Here is a 19924-nt window from a genome sequence, read left to right on the forward strand (position 1 = left end):
TTGGGATACAAAGGCAGGAAGATTTCTACAAGTTTGAAGCCAGCCTAGACTACATAGCAAGACGATGTCTCAAAAAAAAAAAAAAAAAAAAATTGACCTGAAATTTAAAGCATTTCTGTCTAGATTTTACAATTCTTTCAATAATTTAGACTCTCATAATTTCAAGGAATATTAACAAGCCCAAACAGATGAATATGAAGTGGCAGACGCAGAAGTAAGGGCATGTTGGTGTGAACAGAGGCCTGAAGGTTTTGTGGTGTGAACTGTTCTTTAGCCTGTGCATCTGTCTCGGTCCCTAACAAAGCTGGGGTGAGATTATCTTGAAATAGCAAGTGTAACAGATTAATCAAGTCTTCTCTTCTTTTAAATAGACCTGTCTTTTAATGAGGCAGCAACATGAAGCTGCAGCTTTAAATGCCGTCCAGAGACTAGAATGGCAGCTCAAACTCCAGGAACTCGACCCTGCCACCTATAAATCTATCAGTATTTATGAGATCCAGGAGTTTTATGTTCCCCTTGTTGATGTTAATGATGATTTTGAACTGACTCCTATATAGCAGTAGGTACTTGTGTTGGTGTCATCTTAAACTAACCATATCTAGACATTATACTGTGGAATACTGCCTTTTAAGAAAAGCCCTGATACTACGCCTTTACAGTTGTTAGTGAAGTTAACTAAAGTTGGTTATGTAGTAAACACTGTCATTTTATAAAAATAAAAATATTTTGGATCTTTGGTCCAAATACAGTTTCTAATGGAAAACTATTATTTATATTGATCAAAGGTAACTATTGCATTAGAACAAACTTGAGTAGATCATTAAAAAGTTGAGAAAATCTGTTAACAACGCTGGAAGTTGTTAGCACCCCAAGTAGCAAGATACAAGCAACAAGTACTCAGATCTCTTGTGGGCTGTATTAAAAACACATGAGTAAATGCAAAGATTCAATTCCTACCAAATAGGCAGGCTCTAATGTAGAAGAAATCTGGCACAAAATTCTTCAGTTTATTTTATCTGTAAATTAATTGTACAGTTTTCTTTTTTGAAAGTTTTAATATTGTCTTCCTTTTTAATAACTTATTTTATACATATTGTACATCTTGTAATTAATGGTCAAATGTATACAATGAACTGACCCTCAAAATGTGTACAAAGAGATAATTGTAAAACTGTTTGTTCTGTTGGACCAAAGTTGTAGTTTTTGGAGTGTAATAGCAGTGTGTTCTGATAGTAAACCTTTAAATAGGTCTGCATGTGTTTGAGTTAGCTTGCGTCCATCCCATAACTGTAAAGATGGTGGCTTAGTTGTATTGCATGCTTTCTATAATTTGACTCTTTCCATAACTGATGCCTGAGACAGTGTGAGACTTCTTATACCAGTGTCCTGTGAGAGCACCTGGGACTCTGTGTTGGGCACCTTGCTTAGAGGTGGTCATACAAAGAGGCTTTAGCACTTCCTTCCTCTCACTGGAGAAAGCCTGTCCCCCCAGCCCCCAACCAACAACAACAAATGCCTTTGAATGGAAATTCTGAAATTGTAAATGTCTATTTTAATACTCAACTATGAAAGAATTTGTGAATATATGTAAATATGTTTAATAAATTTTATTGGTCATGTTAAATCATTGTAAACTTTTTTACATTGCTTAAATTTGATCTTTTAAGCTTAATAGCCTTTGCACTTTTAAAATAAAAATGGAATGCTGAAGTCAAATGAGATGCTTGGTTGTCAGAAGAAGTAAAAACTTAGGAATATCTCTGTCCCTGAAATACTCATGACATTTTTATTAATATATTGTCTTTTTTCCTTGTATCAAGATGCAAAGTGTCTAATTTGCAAAATTTCATAATTGAAATAAGATTTGGTATGCTTTTATAGTAAAATAATGAGCAGTATAACTTAGAACAATTTCTTCTATGATCTGATGTAGATTAGATATTCAGGAAAACTTATAAAACCTACTGCTGAACTTGTGAAACATTTGGAATTGAAAATTAGGTTAGTCTAAATCATCATAGGTAAACAGGATAGACATTACAAAACCTGCTGCAATACTGAATTGAATTGTGAGACAATACTGGCTATTTCCAGTTTTGATAAGGAACAGTGAAAAAAATATATGAATATATGTTAAATGCTTTAAATTCATCTCACAAGTGGGAAGTTCCAGCTAGTAAAAGAAAATAATAAGTTTTTTAGTGCAAAGGTACATATTAAGCTTAGGGATTTTTGAATTTTTACATCAATTTATATTTTTATTCTTACTGTACTGGCATGCGCAATAAAGCAGCACGTGTGAAAATTACACAGTGCGAGATTTGATAAAGGTTGGATGTAGTTTCCCTTAGAAAGTTAGATGAAAGATTTTGGCCTTTCATTGAATAAATGGGGCCAGAAAGGCAGGGTACACATTGAAGCACTGGTTTTTTTGAAGTTATATTTGTTAAGGCTGGGAACATTAGAAACTAATTTATAAAAGCAATACTTTTTAATACAATACCAACTTAATGCAAAGTTTGTTTATACTTTCGCCTAGAAAGAAAATTTGATGAGCTCGTGTGGCAGATTACAAAAATTAGAAAAGATTAAATGTTCAAGCGAGCAAGAGAAAAGGAAATCTGTAGAGCATTTTGTTCTGATGGTCCCGCCAGGGAACAGGCGAGGATGTAGTACTGACCGAACAGAACAAGCTGTTGAAAAAGGAAAAAGGAAAAAAGAAAAGGAAAGGAAAACACAGCTGCACGTAAACAGGGATCCGCAGGTGCTGCCCTCAGCCCAGCTTTCCAGTCCTACACAGTGCTCACCCTCCTCCGCCATGGCTCAGCCAGCTGGAGCCTCTGCCTGGACTCTGTACTACGCATTTCCTCTGCACGCCATCGGGATAGCTAAGTTACTGCACTTCATAGGAGATGTGTGAGTTACACACAGTTAAGGACTCTTGATGTTAGAGACTTTCTGAAGGTCTGAAATAGTAGAGGAGAAAACTCAGAATGGAGTATTTACCTAAAAGGTTTGGATTCTCAAAGAAAAGTGAGGATACTTAACTTAATCAGTGATTCTTTTTAAACTATTCAAACATCATGAACAAGATGTTGTACCTGAGGATTTGTATTTCTTTAAGTCTTGTTCTAAATCATATCTGTTTAATAAATGACTAGTTAATATTTGTGCATGTTATTTAATAAAGAGTTATATTTTTATAGAAAACGTAAGAGTGAAATGTGTGCTCAGTGTTTTTTACTTAATGTTCCACTCCTGTATAATTAAGTGAAACACCAATGTTTACTTGGGCCTCCAGCAAGATTGCAGAAATACTCATTTTGTGAAAACAATCCCATTCAAACAGTCTGAATCAAAGAGAGGTCTCACAAATGAGCTGTAAGTAGGAGGCATGCTGCACAATTCCCAAAGCCCCATGAACCTCATTTGAGTGGCACTTGAAATTCCAGTGATCCAAGAAATTGAGTGCAGGGTAAGATAATTTCCTTTTCTTTTTCAGAAAGTGAGCTATGTCTTTTATTCTACCTCTACTGCTCTGGCATATAAACTCCCAAAATTTTCAGAAAGGCTATTGACTAATTAAGGAAACATTTTACCATTAAAATTTTTTTTCACCAGGCAAGTGGTTCATGCCTGTAATCCCAGGATTTCAGAAACTGAGGCAGAAGGATTGCCATGAGTTCAATGCCAGATTGGACCCTGTCTCAAAACAACAATAATATCAGTAAATTTTTCAAACAGTTAAGGAAAGAAGTAAAGAATAATAATAATCTTTGGAGATGTGTGTAATGTTTAAGGTTTAATTTTTGTTTTGTATTTGAAACAGGGTCTCACTATGTAGACTTAACTGGCCTGGTACTTAGTATGTAGACCAAACTAACCTCAGACTCAGAAATTCACCTCGCTCTGCCTGCCAAGTCCTGGGATTGAAGGTGTGCACCCAGCTAAAATTTTCTGTAATTCATTAATTTATTGGTGGCTTCTTGGAAGTCTTCTCTAAGCTTAAGGTGGGAGCTTAAGGCCCCACAGAAACAGTCACCAGAATTTGTCCAATCATGAAAAGTAAGATAAAAGTTTCATAAAAGAAACTGAGCCAGATAAAGTGAACAATTCTGTTCACTCAAACTGCTCCAAGTCTATGAAATTAAAAGTAGTATTAACGAAAGTAGTAAGAAGTAGCTAGAAGATTGACCAGGTTTCCTGTGAGTGAATGTGCACAGCATCGACAGTAACACAATTTTTGATCATGGGACAGGCTTTCATCAAAGGAAATAATGTTAAGGTTTTTGACTAAAAAGTAGACAGTCTTTGCTCACACGGGGAATCAGTGTTACTACGTGCAAAGAAATGGCAAGCACATTTGCTTTTCAAAATACATTTTTAAAAAGTGGTTACTATAACCAAATCTTCAACTAGCACTAGATAAAAGCCTTTATGTAGCTAATTTTCCTCCTCACTTCTTAGAATAATGTTGCATACGTAGGATAAACTCACCTATGAGAAAAAGCACTTGTAATCCCACATTTAGCTTTACATTTGTCAGTACTTTTTTAATAAATGGTTATGATTTAGATCTAATTTTTTAAACAATGCAGACCTAAGTAAGCAGTTTGTTAACTCCTTGTTACAAGTACCCAAATCAATACAAAAAGTTTTCATCACCCCAGAACATTCCTCATGCCTCAGTCCATGCTGTCTACCCCTGGAGGTAACCAGTGAGCTGCTTGCCTTCACCACCCCCACCCCCCTCCCCCATGTGTTTACTCTACCTAGTCTCAAATGTCGTGGAAATGAACTCATGTAGTATATACCTGTGTCTACCTTCCTCCTGAAGCAGATTTTGGAATTGATATGTGTTTCATATATCAGTAACAAGTAGTAATTTTTAAAAAGTAGTATACTGTACAAATGTGTTCTCTTGTTCTTAGTATTTGGATTGTTTACAGCTTGGGATATTGTGAATAAACCTGTGGACATGGAAACTTTAACTGAATCTGCTTTTCTTATTTGATTTCTTTTCGGTATTTACCATCACATAGAATCGTGTCACAGCTTAGGTTAGTGCACCATTTACACCACTGCCGCCATGTATGAAAGATCCGTTGCTCTGAAGTCTCCCTGACATTTGGTATTATTGGGTCTGGTGTCCAGGATGCCCTGGGTTTACATCCATCACTGGATGGTTGGAGATTAGGACTGATAACATTATCAGTCAATTATTAGCCAGTTTACTTACTGGCTGTGTAGCAACACCTTGTGACTAATTTGTATTCCTCCACTGATTCATGAGGTTGAGCTTATTTAAACCATTTGTGCATGTCATTTTGTCACTTGGGATTTTGTTTGTTTTGAGACAGGGTTTCTCTGTGTAGCCCTGGCTGTTCTGGAACTCACTCCGTAGACCAGGCTGGCCTCAAACTCACAGGGATCTGCCTGCCTCTACCTCCCAAGTGCTGGGACTAAAGGAGTGCGCCACCACACCTGACCTCCTTTTGTGTTTTAAATCTTCAAGGATTTTCTCATTTCTTTGAGTTGTCTTGCTGTGTTGGTGGTTTCCCCTGTGCATAAAGGTCAGATATGGACTCTGTGTATCCCGTGCATGATTTGCCACCCCCGTCTTCTCTCTCAGAGGCTAGTCCTTATTCCTCTTCCTCCATATCAGTGCTTCATTTCTGTGGCCATGTTGTCCTTACAGCCAAGCTTCAGTCCTCTGCACACCCACATCATGTACATGTCACCTGGCACAGTACTGTGCTGGTCACTTGATGGAGAGGTGTGTCCATCAGCGAGGACAGCTATGGAAGCCACGCCACGAACCAAAAACTGATGATCATGTCTGAGTTTCAGGCCCAGAGGACAGTTTTCCAATTTTGGGGGGTTTTGTTTTGTTTGTTTGTTTGTTTTAGGGTGGGGAGGTGTTTGATCATTTAACATAGTTTTGGTGACAGTCACTTTCTGGTCTTTTGACGTTTGAAGAATACCAGTTCGGTGATGTAGATAGAAGTCCACATGTTGATGCATTTTACTATATTAACATCAACAAGGTCACACTTGACGCCAGTAACATGGCTCTGCAGGTGAAGGTGCCTGCCACTAAGCCTGGCAACCTGAGTTCTATCCCTGTGACTTGTGGTGGAAAGTAAGAACAGACACTCCCCCATATACACTCCCATTGTTCTTTGGCTTCCAGGTGTGTGCCACAGCATTCTCAGGCCAACATATAAATCCACAAGTGTCAGTATCAATGCAAAGAAAAGAAGCGGAAGTCACGGACCTGACTCTGGCCTGTAAGTGTGGCTGCAGGCTTTCCACATAACTTGTTTCATGGTAGAATGCTTATCATCAAGTCTATAGTTACAGAATGTAAGAAGGTCATAAGTCAAGGCATTCACTAAACATTGTCATCAGGTTGGTGGGTTAAAGTTAAGTGGAACGTTCTCTGTCATAGGTTCCAGTGCCATTTAATGACATTCTTAGTTTTTGGGCTAATGGAAGCTAATAGTCTACTAAGTTAATGCATCTTAGCAGTCAGAAGGATGCTAGGTCAGATGCTGAGATGGCAACAACTGCCTATTAAGGGGACTTGGGATTACCCATGAACACTTGAGCTCTTGGTGTGCAGCACTTCACCTCTCCATAGTCATGGAAGTTCTCATTAGTCTTCAGACTCTTCAACAGAGGAGTGGCCTTTTCTCGTTTTCATCAGATCAAACATCAAGTGACAGATTTCTGACTTTTTATCTCAATAACTGGCATTTGCTGCCAGTTCATTTTCTTACAGAGACAGGCTCCCACAAACACATCCAACCATCCTGGCATTAAAACATGCCACCTGAAAAGATCTCAAGAACTATACAATTAAGGTTATTGGGTTTTGTTTTGTTTAATCACAAACATTACAATTTTTAAAGTAATTTTATGATTTTTGTGTTGAGCCCAGGCTATATACATACTGTACATACAGCCTGGAGTGTGTATCTGCCAAAGAGCCAAGATGTGACAACAGTTAGCTTGAAAGCTCATCTAAGGACTTTTTTCCATTTAATCATTTTATTATGGTATACAACAGAACTGTCTTATGTTTTTCTCTATTTTGTTAAGTGAAACATTTAAAGATTTGAGGGTCAGGGTGTGTGGGTGTAACAATGACATGTATGTCAGGAGAGGCTACCAGATACCCTGGAACTGGAGTTAGAGATGGTGCAAACTGCTCTGTGTGTGTGCGTGTGCGTGTGCGTGTGCGCGCGCGCGCGCACACACACACACAATTAAACCAGAATCCTTCTGGAAGAGTAGTTCTTAACAACTGAGCCATCTAGCCCCTGACACTGGCTTTTTGTTTTAAACTGAGAGCTTGGCAGAGGAAACTTTAAAGACACAGTTGGGCGTGTCTGCCTTTGTGCTGGATCTGAACAGTTTAAACCTTACTTTTCCTGGCAGACCATCTCAGGGCCCCAGCTGGAGACTCTCAAGAGTCCACATTTTGAGACTTGGTGGCCTAGATTTGGCCCTTCTGAAAAATAATAGCTCAAGATGGACTGCAAGCTTCTGAAGAGTTGCTGTATGAATGTGTGACAAGAGAAGAGGAAGAAGCTACTCCTGTGTTGCTGGTGATGGGTCTGGGAAAATGAAAATTAACCATAATTAATCAAAATTAACACACACATCCACATACACACCCATGGCTTCAAGAGGCTGGAACCTTACAGTGCCAATACTGTAAACAGTGGACATTCTTTTATAATGTACTAAGCAGACAGTTTTGATGATTACCAAACTTCCTACAGAAAGCTTAAACCCCACCCCAGGGATACCATTGCCCCTGGAGTGACAATCTAGAAACCCACAACATGCTATTAACTACATTATGACATTTAGCCTGCCCTGTACAAACTAGGTTGTATGTTGAAAACTCTCCAGGGCCCCGTTCCTACACGTGCTTTTGAGGTCCTCTCAGGACAGGTATCTACCAGAGCAAGAGGATATGCACAGTGGGCCCTCATGGGTCCACTCACATGCTTGAACAGGTTTCCAGCCACCTAACCTTTCAATCCACTGCAGAGCCCATGCAGCTCCATCCATAGGTCTTAGCACTTGTGACAACCAGAGAGTTTTGAAGGGTGTAGACAGACCTCTGATGTCTGAGAAAGACTACTGTAGATGGAGGCTGAGTTAGTCAGGGTATCTTGAACAGATCACCTTTTACAACAGACTTTTCAGGAACACAGTTGTTAGGCCAGCTTCGCAGCTGAGAACCAGCAGAGGCAGCCTGGCTGGACAATATGTAACAATAACCCAGAGCTGACGTGTCCTCTGTACAGTCTGCAGGTTCTGAGAGAAAGGCTCTTCAGGTGAGGTTTCCCATGCTGCTGTTGCATCAAATTACTACATCTTAAATTAGCAATAACAAATGACTGCAACTCAACAACTTCATACCCATTTGCCACAATGTGACTGTGCCTCAAAGAGCATGAGTCTCAAATAAAGGCATCAGCCTCAGCTTGCAGACCCCTGGGAAACTCCATTCCCAAGGACCCTGTACTAAGGTTCTGTGTTAAAGGGCTGAGAACACCTTGCCTGGACTGGCTGTCAGTGTGGTTAATCTGACCTTCTTTCTCAAGGTCACCCTCCTCTGTGCTGTGATGGGCCACTAATGATACCCAGATCTTTTCATACATTGAATCTGATTTCTGTCATTGGTATAAACTCTGGATTCAGATTTGAGAGGCTTTTATGGTTAAGTCAGGCACCTCCAAACCTCCAGTAATCTCACAGGAGCCTAGTGGTGGCTGAAGACAACAAAGAGGAAGGGAAGGTTAGGGACAGGAAGAGAGACAGGGATACACACAGGATGGAGGGGCTTGGGGAGACCGATAAAACAAGTTCCGGCAAAAAAAAAATTAAAAAGTAGGTTGTGTTTCCATAGGGAGACCCTGTCTCAGAAGAAATAATTAGCTGTATCATATTGAAATAGAATAAGATAGAAAAGACCACTTACTGGATTTACTTAAAGCACTGCTTGTACAACTTAACTAAGCATGATGTCATTTGCTACCTGGAACAGAATAACCTAGAAAAATAACTGAAACAACCTAACCACAAACACACCTGTTAGCCATAACTCACACTTACACCTGTCAGCTATGACTCACACCTGTCAACTGTAATTCATACTTAACACCTGTTAGCTATGACTCACACTTACACCTGTCAGCTATGACTCACACACCAGTCAGCTATGACTCACACACCAGTCAGCTATGACTCACACTTAAACCTGTCAGCTGTAACTCACACTTTATACCTGTCAGCTAGAACTCACACACCTGTCAGCTGTGACTCACACTTACACCTATCAGCTATGACTCACACATACACCTGTCAGCTATGACTCACACATACACCTGTCAGCTGTGACTCACACATACACCTGTCAGCTATGACTCACACACCTGTCAGCTGTGACTCACACATACACCTGTCAGCTATGACTCACACTTACACCTGTCAGCTGTGACTCACACTTACACCTATCAGCTATGACTCACACATACACCTGTCAGCTATGACTCACACTTACACCTGTCAGCTGTGACTCACACTTACACCTGTCAGCTGTAACTCACACACCTGTCAACTATGACTCACAGTTTTAAAAGCAAATGGCTGGCTGTACATAGTTTTACACTTGTATAAACTCTTAACCAGCTTGGCTACTCTGCCCTGTGGCTTTAGAATCTAAACTGAGGATGCAACTGAACTGACAAAACCTTTCTAGAACTGTCCTGGCTTCAGGCCACCAGTGACATCTCTCTCCCACTCGTGTGTTCAAAATGCTTATTCTAGGGAGATCTCCTGCAATACAAAGCAAACATCAACAAAACTTCTAAATTACAAAAGCTTGAAATCTTTCAGGATATAGTCTTTACAAAGTGAAATTAGGTTTAAAAACAAGTGAAAAAAATACCAGAAAACTTGTAACTGTTTAAGAGTCAAAGAATATATTTTAAAATAGTTCATGATTAAAGAAAATTAGTCAAACCCAAAGATGAGTCTTTGAAACAATTAATTAGTTTATAAACCCCACTAAGAAAACCTATGGGAAAGAGACATATTTCAAGATTAAAACTAAAATCTCTGCAGATTTTTGATTGGTTGCTTGGTTGGTTTTAAGGCAGAGTTTTGCTGGGCGGTGGTGGCACACACCTTTAATCCCAGCACTTGGGAGACAGAGGCAGGTGGATTTCTGAGTTCGAGGCCAGCCTGGTCTACAGAGTGAGTTCCAGGACAGCCAGGGCTACACAGAGAAACCCTGTCTCGAAAAACAAACAAACAAAAAACCCAAACAACAACAAAAAAAAGGCAGAGTTTCTATGTCCTGGCGTTTGCTAGACAGACTGGGCTGGCCTGGAACTCAGAAATCCTCCTACCTCTGTGTTAGGATGAAGAAATGCACCACCATGCCTGGCAAATATTATATGAGTGTAGTTATTCTGTCTGCATGTACATCTGTGCATCCACCTATATCCCTGGTGGCCACAGAGGCAAAAAAAAAAAAAAAAAAAAAAAAAAAAAAAAAAAAAGGCTTCAGATCCCCTGGGACTGGAGTTACAGACAGTTGTGAGCCAAGTCCTTCTGGAATTCATCGAGAGTTCTTAACTGCTGAGCCATGTCTCGAGAAAAAGTTTTGTTAGTTTTTGTTTGTTTTATGTTTATTGGTGTTTTGCCTGCATGTATATGTGTGTGAGTGTGTTGGATCCACTGGAATTGGACTAACAGATGGTTGTGAGCTGCCTGCCACGTGGTTATCAGAAATTGAACCCTAATTTTCTGGCAAAGTAGTCAGTGCTCTTGTCTGCTGAGCAGTCTCTCCACCACCACCACCCCCCAAAAATGTTATAAATTTACTTTCTTCTCTCTTCTTTTTTAGAATTTCATATGTGAGTGTCTTATTTCTGTCATTCTTGGCCTCCCTGTAATTCCCTCCTTAGCACACACTCTTACATGATTAACATACATCAAATACAATGGATCTCACTGAGACATTTTCATAGATACCTATAATGTAGTCCAGTCATTCACACACACCCTCTTACCCTCTCCTGTCCCCATCACATGCTGGCTATCCCTTTCGTTTCCCCTCTAACCTCCCCTTCTACTTTCATGGTTGTGTGTGTCCTGGTGATTTTCATTAGGACTGTTTACAGGAGTCTAGGAATATAACCAGTGGTTACACAACTGAAGAAAACACCTCCCGCTCTGACCATCGGCCATTAACTAAATCCTCAGAGAAGACTGGGACACCATGGGCCCCTCCCCTTTCAACAACAAAGTTGTTGACTGACCCAGTCTTGTGAAGATCCTGTGCAGGAGGTCATAGCTGCCAGAAGTTCAAGTGTACAACCCCCATGGCCTGTCCACAAGTCGGTGTTGACTGTTTTCCTCATCTCACTCTTCCTCCATTCCTTCCACCTCTTCTCCCACAGTGTACCCTCAGCCTTAGAATTGGGGCAGGGGTGTTTATAGATGTCTTGTTTATGGCTTCATATTCAACGGTCATTTATTCTTCCCATTTAACCAGTTATAAAAATCTCTGAAGGCACCACTTGACCTCTGCAAACAAGAAGCTTCTCTGACCAAAGTTAATAGCTATGCTATTCTAAAGACATAAATGTGGTTGTTTAGAAGACAGAGTTCCAGGTATGTCATGTGTCCTTTTATCAACCACAATAATGTCTCCACTAGGACCTCTGACTCCCTCAGCCAGTGGCTATTGTGTGAGTTTACAGTATCAGGGGTGAATCCGTCCTGTGGAGCAGTCATCAAATCCAATCAGAAAGCTATTGCATGAGAGTTTGATAATCTTACCTGGCCAGAGGGTCTGCAGCTGAGTAAGGCCATGATGACCATTCGCAGGCAGCCTGCAGTGCAATTTCTGGTGCTATGATAGGAGGGAGAAAGCTTCCAGCCAAGTTCCAGCTTGATTTCTTTATGTCCCATAGCCAAACTATACAGCATCTTCAGCAATAAGGCCTTCCCATCTAGTTCTGATGAGCAACCAACAGCAGTGGGTGATGAGGACCCCAACAATTTATAGGGAGGTAGTCCAGTCCTTTCACTGTGATTTTTGTTAATAACCTATGATTTCTGGAAGAATCACTCACCCACACAGATGTATCTCCTTTTAAATTTTTTTCAAAGTTTTATTAAATCAAGTATCCAACTTATGTATTTTTTTAAAAATATTATTTACTTATTTACCTTGCAAGGGTTAGGGGCAAGTACCACTACATATGTGGAGAGGATTACTCTGAGGCGTTGCTTCTCTTATAAGTTCCTGGAATCCCACTCTGGTCCTTATGCTTGGTACTAAGTTCCTTTACCTACTGACAACCAAGTATTTTAACCACTAGTCCAAACCCCTGACTACCAACCCTCTGGTCTGCCGTTTCCCCCAAGAATACCTAATAAACAGCACAGTCTGGACATTCCTGGCACTCCTGATTCCCATTCCTAAACCTACTGTCCCTCTTCCTCAGTTCATGTAAATGACATGGCCAGCAGCTCAAGCCAGAAAATGAAAAGTCATCTTTCAGTCCATCCTCTCCCTCCTACAAATGACCTACTTTCAGCCAGCTTCACTCTGAGTACCAGAACTTGCACAAGAGATCTGGAGGGGTGAACAATCCAGGTGATTCTGAATCACTGCTTCATAAAACCTGTGAAACAGTGAAGCATGCTAGGCCACTGAGTTTTGGAGTGATTGATTTCAAAGCAGCAATAGCCAAAGTACATATAGGACTTAATGATCAAGGACATGTTCTGTGGTGATTTTGAAAGGTAGACTGGATGCTACTTGGCCAGAGATTCAGGTATACTTAGCTGACTTAAATTCTGCAATTTTCTTTGGCATCAGCCCTATCATCCAGTTGTTGTTTTCTCTTATTGTTTTGTTTTTAATTAGCTTAAGTTGTTTTCCCAGTTTGAGCAAGGTTCTGAAAATCTCCTTGTGGAGACATTACTTTATTGAGCACATGAGCGTCTGTCTTATGCCAGCCACAGGGCTATGGTGATTAGCTCCATGAACGGTCAGGTTCCAGGACAGGATGCATTGCCATTCCCTAACTCAGTACCAGACTGTGACTTAGGTTTTTAGATACAAATAAAAACAGAGAGATTGGTCACTGCAGACTAGAGGACAGAAATTACTCAGGTTCAGTCCAGAGAACTGACTATAATATGAGACCCCACTTGTGCTGTGGAAGACTAAGAGCCAGTATGATGGGTGTCTAAGAATGGAGTTAGAGCCAGCCAGCCTCTTCTTTTTACCATAGAGTGTTGTTTTTGTCGGAGGCGTAGCCATGTCCTCCTACTTCTGGTTTCTTCACAGCTGTTTGCTTGCAGCTGTCCCCTTGATACCTCCATCTCTGTACCTTCAGGTCTAACCTTGTTGTCCCCCCACCCCCACCCCATCTTGCATTTAGGAGGCTAAACACTCAATAAACACATCCATCCTGGAGCCCAGCTATCAGTGCTTGTCTTGGCCACAAACTCTCCCAGCATTCCTCACTCCCCTTTCCCAGCTGAGGGAGTTGGGCTGCTTGGCCCCTGAATGCTCTCTTAGATTCTTCCAGGGTTGGAAGCTCTCTGGGGAGTGACTGGATTGTGTTTTGGGAGGCTCTTCCAGAGTCTTCTGCTGGTGCAGGCTGACTGCATTTGTGCTGTTCTTGGAATCTCATCAAAGCCAAAACAACAACAGCTCCCCCACCTCTCCCCCTCCTCCTCCTCCTTCTCTTCCTGGTTCAAGTTCAGCTGGATCCATTGTCCACTGGTGTCTTCCAGCCTTTGCTTCAGAGCCAGCCAATTATGCTCACACTCCTGGTGATTAATGTCAGAGATCACATTTCTGTAGTCAGTTCCCAAGCAAGATATCAGTGGATTCATCACACTACAGCTGCACAACCCCAGGGCCACAGAATGCTGTTACAAAGGCAAAGGAGGATGAACCAATGCCGTTGCCCTTGTACCTTAGTCTCCAGTGGCATTCATCCCACTGCCTTGGGGCTGAGCTTCAAAGAATAACGTGTGGGGCTGAGATGACTCAGTCTTTAAAGCCAAGTTTTTAGGCAAGCAAGAGGACTGAGTTCAGATCACCAGCTTTCATGTAAACACTGGGTTGGCACAGCAGCCTGCCTGTAATTCCAGCCTCTGAAAGCACAGATGGGATTCCCTCCACCCCCAGCAAGCTGCCTAAGAATTCTGGGCTTGACTGAAATATAGGGGAATTCTGAGCTTGACTGAAAGACCTTTAAGAGACCAGAGTGAGGGCTTGGGGATTTAGCTCAGTGGTAGAGTGCTTGCCTAGCAAGCACAAGGTTCAGGCTTCAGCTCTGGTGGGGGAAGGGGGAAAATATAATAAAAGGAAGAGTGAGAGATTGATCAAGGAAGATTTCAAATCTCAACTCTGGGCCTCTGCAAGCACACAGAAACATCTAGCCAGCCCCTACATGTAACCATGTAAAAACACATGCATAATCATGAAAAGATTTTTTTAAAAATGCTGCAAGCTAAGGAACAGGCGTTCAACAAGTTGGTACCTCCAGGCTGGAGAGTGGGCAGTCGGAGCCACTTTATTCTGGCACCTCATAGAAAGGCCCATGGCTTGTGTGTCCTGTTCCTCTATGTGTAGAGATGTTTTTGCATTTTAGGCTTGGGGCCAAGGGCAGCATCTCTCTCCTATACCAGATAAGGTACCACAGTATGACTCCAGAGTTCTCTTTCTCTCTTTTAAAGAAAGAGTTCCCTATAACTCTGTCTTGTACCTTTATTCTCTGCCTCTGGAGCTCACCCTCTTCTGTGGTGTTCAGTGTCACTGACACCCTACATTCCAATCACGAGTCCAAACCTCTGTCTGAGTGCCCAGCTTCACATCTGACAGCCGACTGTCATTTCCATACAGATGCCTAATAGTGACAGCAGACTGGACATATAGGTCACTCCTGATATTCTCCTAAGCCCACTCATCCCTCTTCCTTCTCGGTTCACACTAATGGACAGAAGATGAGGCAGGCACTTATGTGCAGGGCACTTGAGATGATCTCATTTAGCTCTAAACATACTCTTACCAAGTACATCTTATTAAAATCTCCATTTTATAAATGAGAACACTTGGGCATTACTCTGCCCGTCCAGATTTATATACTTAGCAATAGCCAATGCTAAGAGATTGGCACATAAATGCCCCACCCTGTATTTGTTAGATCCATGTCTCTGTCAAGTCATTCAGATGCATCCACCACCACCCTGAATTAGCAGAGCTGTTATGGTCAAATCCTGCAGTCTGGCAGCCCTAACAAGCTGGTCTTGGCCTCCTATCCTTCAGATACCAATTAATGAGTCATGAAAAGCAGAAGAAAAAGAAAACGATGTGTCCAATAAGAACATGCTAAGAAGAGAAACAAACAAGTCTCTGACCCAAGTCCATCTCTGGGTCCAGACATATGGCACCTGACTTAGTGGCGCACACCTTTGATCCCAGTGCTTAGGAGGCAGAGGCAGTGGGAGTTCCAGTTATAGACAGAGCTACATAAGGAGACTCTCTCTTAAAAACAAGCAAACATAAAACTTTCAAAGGCATACCCTCAAGAACTCACTTCCTCTAGACAGGTCCTACCTTTCTTAGTTCTCCACACCTTAATACATGTTCAAGTTTTAAATCCATCTGTAGATTAAACTACTGGCTAGCTCAGAGCCCTTGAGGTCCATCTCTGGAAACTCCCTGATAGACTCACTTAGAGGTGTGTTTTACAAACTTTTCAGATGTCTCTCAATTCACATAGACAAGCTGTGATAGACAATCACTGTCATACCAGTGGAGAAGTTTCTTGAAAATATCACCATATAAAAAGGGCTGCAGAGATGGCTCAGCAGTTAGGAGCCCTGGCTGCTCTTCCAGAGGACCTGGAGTCACTTCCCAGCACCCACATGGGCACTAAACAACTGTCTGTAATTCCACTTGCAGGGGATCTCACACCCTCACACAGACATATATGTAGGCAGAACACTAATGTAAATATTTTTTTTTAATTTTTAAAGGAACATGTAGATATAAAACATATAACAGTATTGATTGTGTTTTCTGTAATTTTTATAAATGTGTAAATATGAGACTCTGCAGGGCTCAGGGAACTAGTAGCAATATATACAAAAAGAAATAGTGTTGAGAGACAGGCTTTCTTCAATTTTAAAGGCTAGACTGGGCCTGGAGCGTGGAGTATTGCTGTGTGGTCTCCCAACTGCTAATGATTACAGGCATGAGACACAAGTAGGAACAACATCTGTAGGATAAAATAGAAAAGCCTCTCTTATCATCAAGGGCCACCATTGTTGGGGTCTCCTCAGTAACACGTGTATTGTTTCTGTGCTCTACAGGGTGGAATTTAAAGTGAAAACAAATTTCTAAATAAATAGATTTGGACCCACCATGACAGGCAGCAGTGAGCCCTGTAATTTTTGTGAAGGACACATGTAAATATTTCAATGGTCCTCGAGAGTCATTTTGCTGAAAGACACTATCTCTTGGTAGGTGCCTAAGAGCTTTTGTCCTCAGGGATCAGTTTATAGCAATCCTGTCTACACTATTCCTACTTAAAATGGAGACCACAGACCCTTGAAAGAGATTGGTTTTCTGCCTTTGTCCCCTTTCTGCAACCGCACTGATTGAGATAACACAGCAGAGAGCACAATTGGAGAGCAGAGTGTGCTTCCTCGGTCTTGCCATCCCCCACTTCCTGACTCAAGCTGGTGAAGAGGCTGAGAAGCCCAAGCTCCTTTGACTCAAAATCTGTAAAGTCAGCTGATTTGATCCACTCAAGAAACAAGAAATGAGTCTGTGATGTCTTAACCAGAAGCTGACAGAGAAGGGTTCCCATTTTTACTGGCTTTTTGTTTATGCCAGGACCCCTCACCCAGCCTCCTATGGGTAGTAACGAGGCCATGTCTCACCTTACCTTTTAGAACCAATATAGAATTGGGCCAAAAGCCCCAGCTCCCAAGAGTGGACCACTGTGACAGGACCTACCATGACAGGTAGGACTAGGCTCAGGCCCCCAACCCCACCCATCCCAGAAAACCAGCTAAAAAGAAGCTGGTGATAAAGTCAAGAAAAGAGCATTATTATTGCTATTATTATTATTATTATTATTATTATTATTATTATTATTATTATCATAAAGGGCATGATCACACTGGCAAATACAGAGTACTGATGACCTAAACACTGTTTCAGAGTGTTCACAAGCGTCTCCGGATTATATAGGGAAAAGAGGCAGAGTGAGTTTCCCTGATGGGTCCTGATGATCTCTTCTGTCTCCATGTGCCATCATTCATGTGACCTTGGGGCATCATTTCAGTCCGTCATGCAGAACTCTGTTGGTGCCACAAAAATCTTCCTGGCTTAGGTGTAGCATTAGTCCTTTGTTGCAGTATGTTCGTCTGTCCAGCCTTTTCTGAGGATCCAACATGAAGTAGAAAGACTCAGACCTTATAGGACCGGAAGGAAACAAGAGAAACAAAACAGAATCCACACTTGAAAAGTGGCTGAGTGTCCGTATCACCCACATGGTCAAGCCCACTTTCGTGGGAATTGGACACAAATAGGGGCTCCTTACAGAAGCACCAGCATGGCGCCCCAGGATAAAGAGGAGCCAGACAATCAGGACTGTTTGATCCAGGGCTCCTGAAATCCAAGTCTTGGGTTCCCTTTAGGGTGGATAAGCAGATAAATCAAATAGCATCCTCACACAGGGAAGCAGACAGAAAATGGAAAATAGGTCCATATCCTCAAGGTCAGCCTCTAGTGAAGTATCTTCTCCAAAGGGTACTCCACCCCTCAAAGGTTACACAGTCTTTACACACAGTGCCACCAACTAGGGACATGTTCAAATACACAAGCCTATGGGGGATATAATTATTTAATCTATCACAGTTTTGTTTTCCAAATGCACTTATTAAAATAAATGTTATTTATGTAACTATGTACTGGGTTTAGTTTTAATGAAATAATGGACAATTTTAACTAAAAAATTTTAAATTTCAACTATTGATAGATACAATACACAACCTCTTTAAAACATTCCCTGTTTTCAACAGTATAGAATCCTGTGAGCAAGAGGTTTGAGACTCTGTGATCTACAATATTGTTTTTAAATGGTTGAACTAGCCCATTGATCTAGTGTGTCATAATTTCTGTAACTCATAAGTAATGCTGAGAATAAGATCCTTAAATTTTAATTTGTGTAGGCCCCTATTTTCTTAGGATAGTTTTCAGGGGTGCTTCATTTAATGTGTGGGGTGTATAGGTACCTGTTAGTAGTGTGTACATGTGTGCATGGCTGATGTGTGAGGTAGTCTTATATCACTCTATTTTTAAAATAGTGTGTGCATGTGCATGTATGTGCATGCATGTACACCCAAATGTGTGTATGTGCACTTGTGCACATGTGTGTGTGTGTGTGTGTGTGTGTGTGTGTGTGTGTGTGTATGTGCTCCTTCTGTGGCACAACACATGTGTGGCGATCAGAAGATGACTTACAAGAATTGGCTCTCTACTTCCACCTTGTGGATCTTGAGGCTGGAACATAAGGTTTGGTGGCAGCTGAAAGTAAGGTCATCAGGTTTGGTGCCCTTATGAACTGAACCACCTTGGATGGCTTTCTTAATTTTTTTTGCTTTTTGTTTTTTTTTGTTTGTTTGTTTTGTTTTTTGTTTTTTTTTTGAGACAGTGTTTCTCTATATATCCCTGGCTGTCCTGGAAATCACACTGTAGATCAGGCTGGCCTCGAACTCAGAAATCCACCTGCCTCTGCCTCCCAAGATTAAAGGCATGTGCCACCACTGCCCGGCTGGCTTTCTTACTTTTAATTTTCCTAAACAGGGTCTCTCACTGCACCTGGAGCTTCAGGGAGTCCAGGAATCCTCCTGTCTCTACCTCCTTCCAGGGCTGGGTTTCATACATCAATCCCTGTGCCTGGCTTTTACATGGACATATTAATCTGAATCAACTGAGCCATCTACTCAGCCCCCAATTTTTAACGAAAGTCTATGCTTACTTTACAAAATGAAATAGTACCAGCACTATGACCCACGTTAGCTAGTAACTATTTCTATCCACCTCAGCTAATCACCTATTTTTATTCCGCTGCCTTCAGTAAACCAAGGAGAGTAAAACCCCGTTTAAGACACTTCCTAGGTTAAGGGTTTGACACTAGGCCATTGATCCCAAAGTGAACTGGCCATGTGGGCCCCAACTCAATGGCTCTGTAATATTGCTGGAAAAGCAATTTCCTAGGTTATAGTCAAGACTTAAATGTAATTGTAAATTGACTTTATTTGTGGACTATTGGTGGGATAAGCCCCATCTTCCTAAAAATACAAGGCTCAATGGACTGATCAAGCCAACTGACCCAACCTCGCTTTTTCAACTGAGGCTTCCAGTTGATCTCCCTCCTGTACCTAGCGACTTTCCTGACCAGGATTCACTACTGCCTTCTCTCCATTTTGACTTAAAGGCAGTACCAGGCACTTAAAGGATTCAGAACATTTTTATGAATTAGTGACCGAAGTGTGGGACAGATCTGTAGCCAGTGATCCCAAGGTGTTTTAGCAAGTATTTAAAATGAACCCTGCCTTGCATGTCAAGTATCTGTCATGTTCTCTTCTGTGCCTCATTCTTACATCCAGTAAGAGGAACAAAACAGCGCTGTGGCAGGGCTGCTGAACCACAGGGCACAGCGGCTGGAGTCAGAGGTAAGCCGCCCAACAGGTGGCAGCAGACCAGACGGCTGGCGGGCTGGGCCGGGAGAGAGGCCAGAGCGCACACACCTGGGGGCGTGGTCCGAGGGCGTGGCCAGCCCAAGCTCCA

At 41.6% G+C, this 19924-nt stretch overlaps 1 protein-coding gene across 5 annotated transcripts in view; it reads left to right on the forward strand.

The window, feature by feature from the left end:
* Positions 1-4991, forward strand: part of Ankrd12 (ankyrin repeat domain 12) — a 96610-nt gene extending 91619 nt beyond the window's left edge. For all 5 annotated transcript variants that reach the window (XM_034484137.2, XM_034484140.2, XM_034484138.2 and 2 more), the window contains one exon: positions 372-4991. In XM_034484137.2, coding sequence (XP_034340028.1) covers positions 372-557 — 186 coding nt within the window. In that variant the 3' untranslated portion in view covers positions 558-4991. The remainder of the gene's footprint in view (positions 1-371) is intronic.
* The last annotated feature ends 14933 nt before the right edge of the window (positions 4992-19924 follow it).

The sequence above is a fragment of the Arvicanthis niloticus genome, chromosome 21 (assembly GCF_011762505.2).
Source record: "Arvicanthis niloticus isolate mArvNil1 chromosome 21, mArvNil1.pat.X, whole genome shotgun sequence".
NCBI classification, from domain to species: Eukaryota; Metazoa; Chordata; class Mammalia; order Rodentia; family Muridae; genus Arvicanthis; species Arvicanthis niloticus.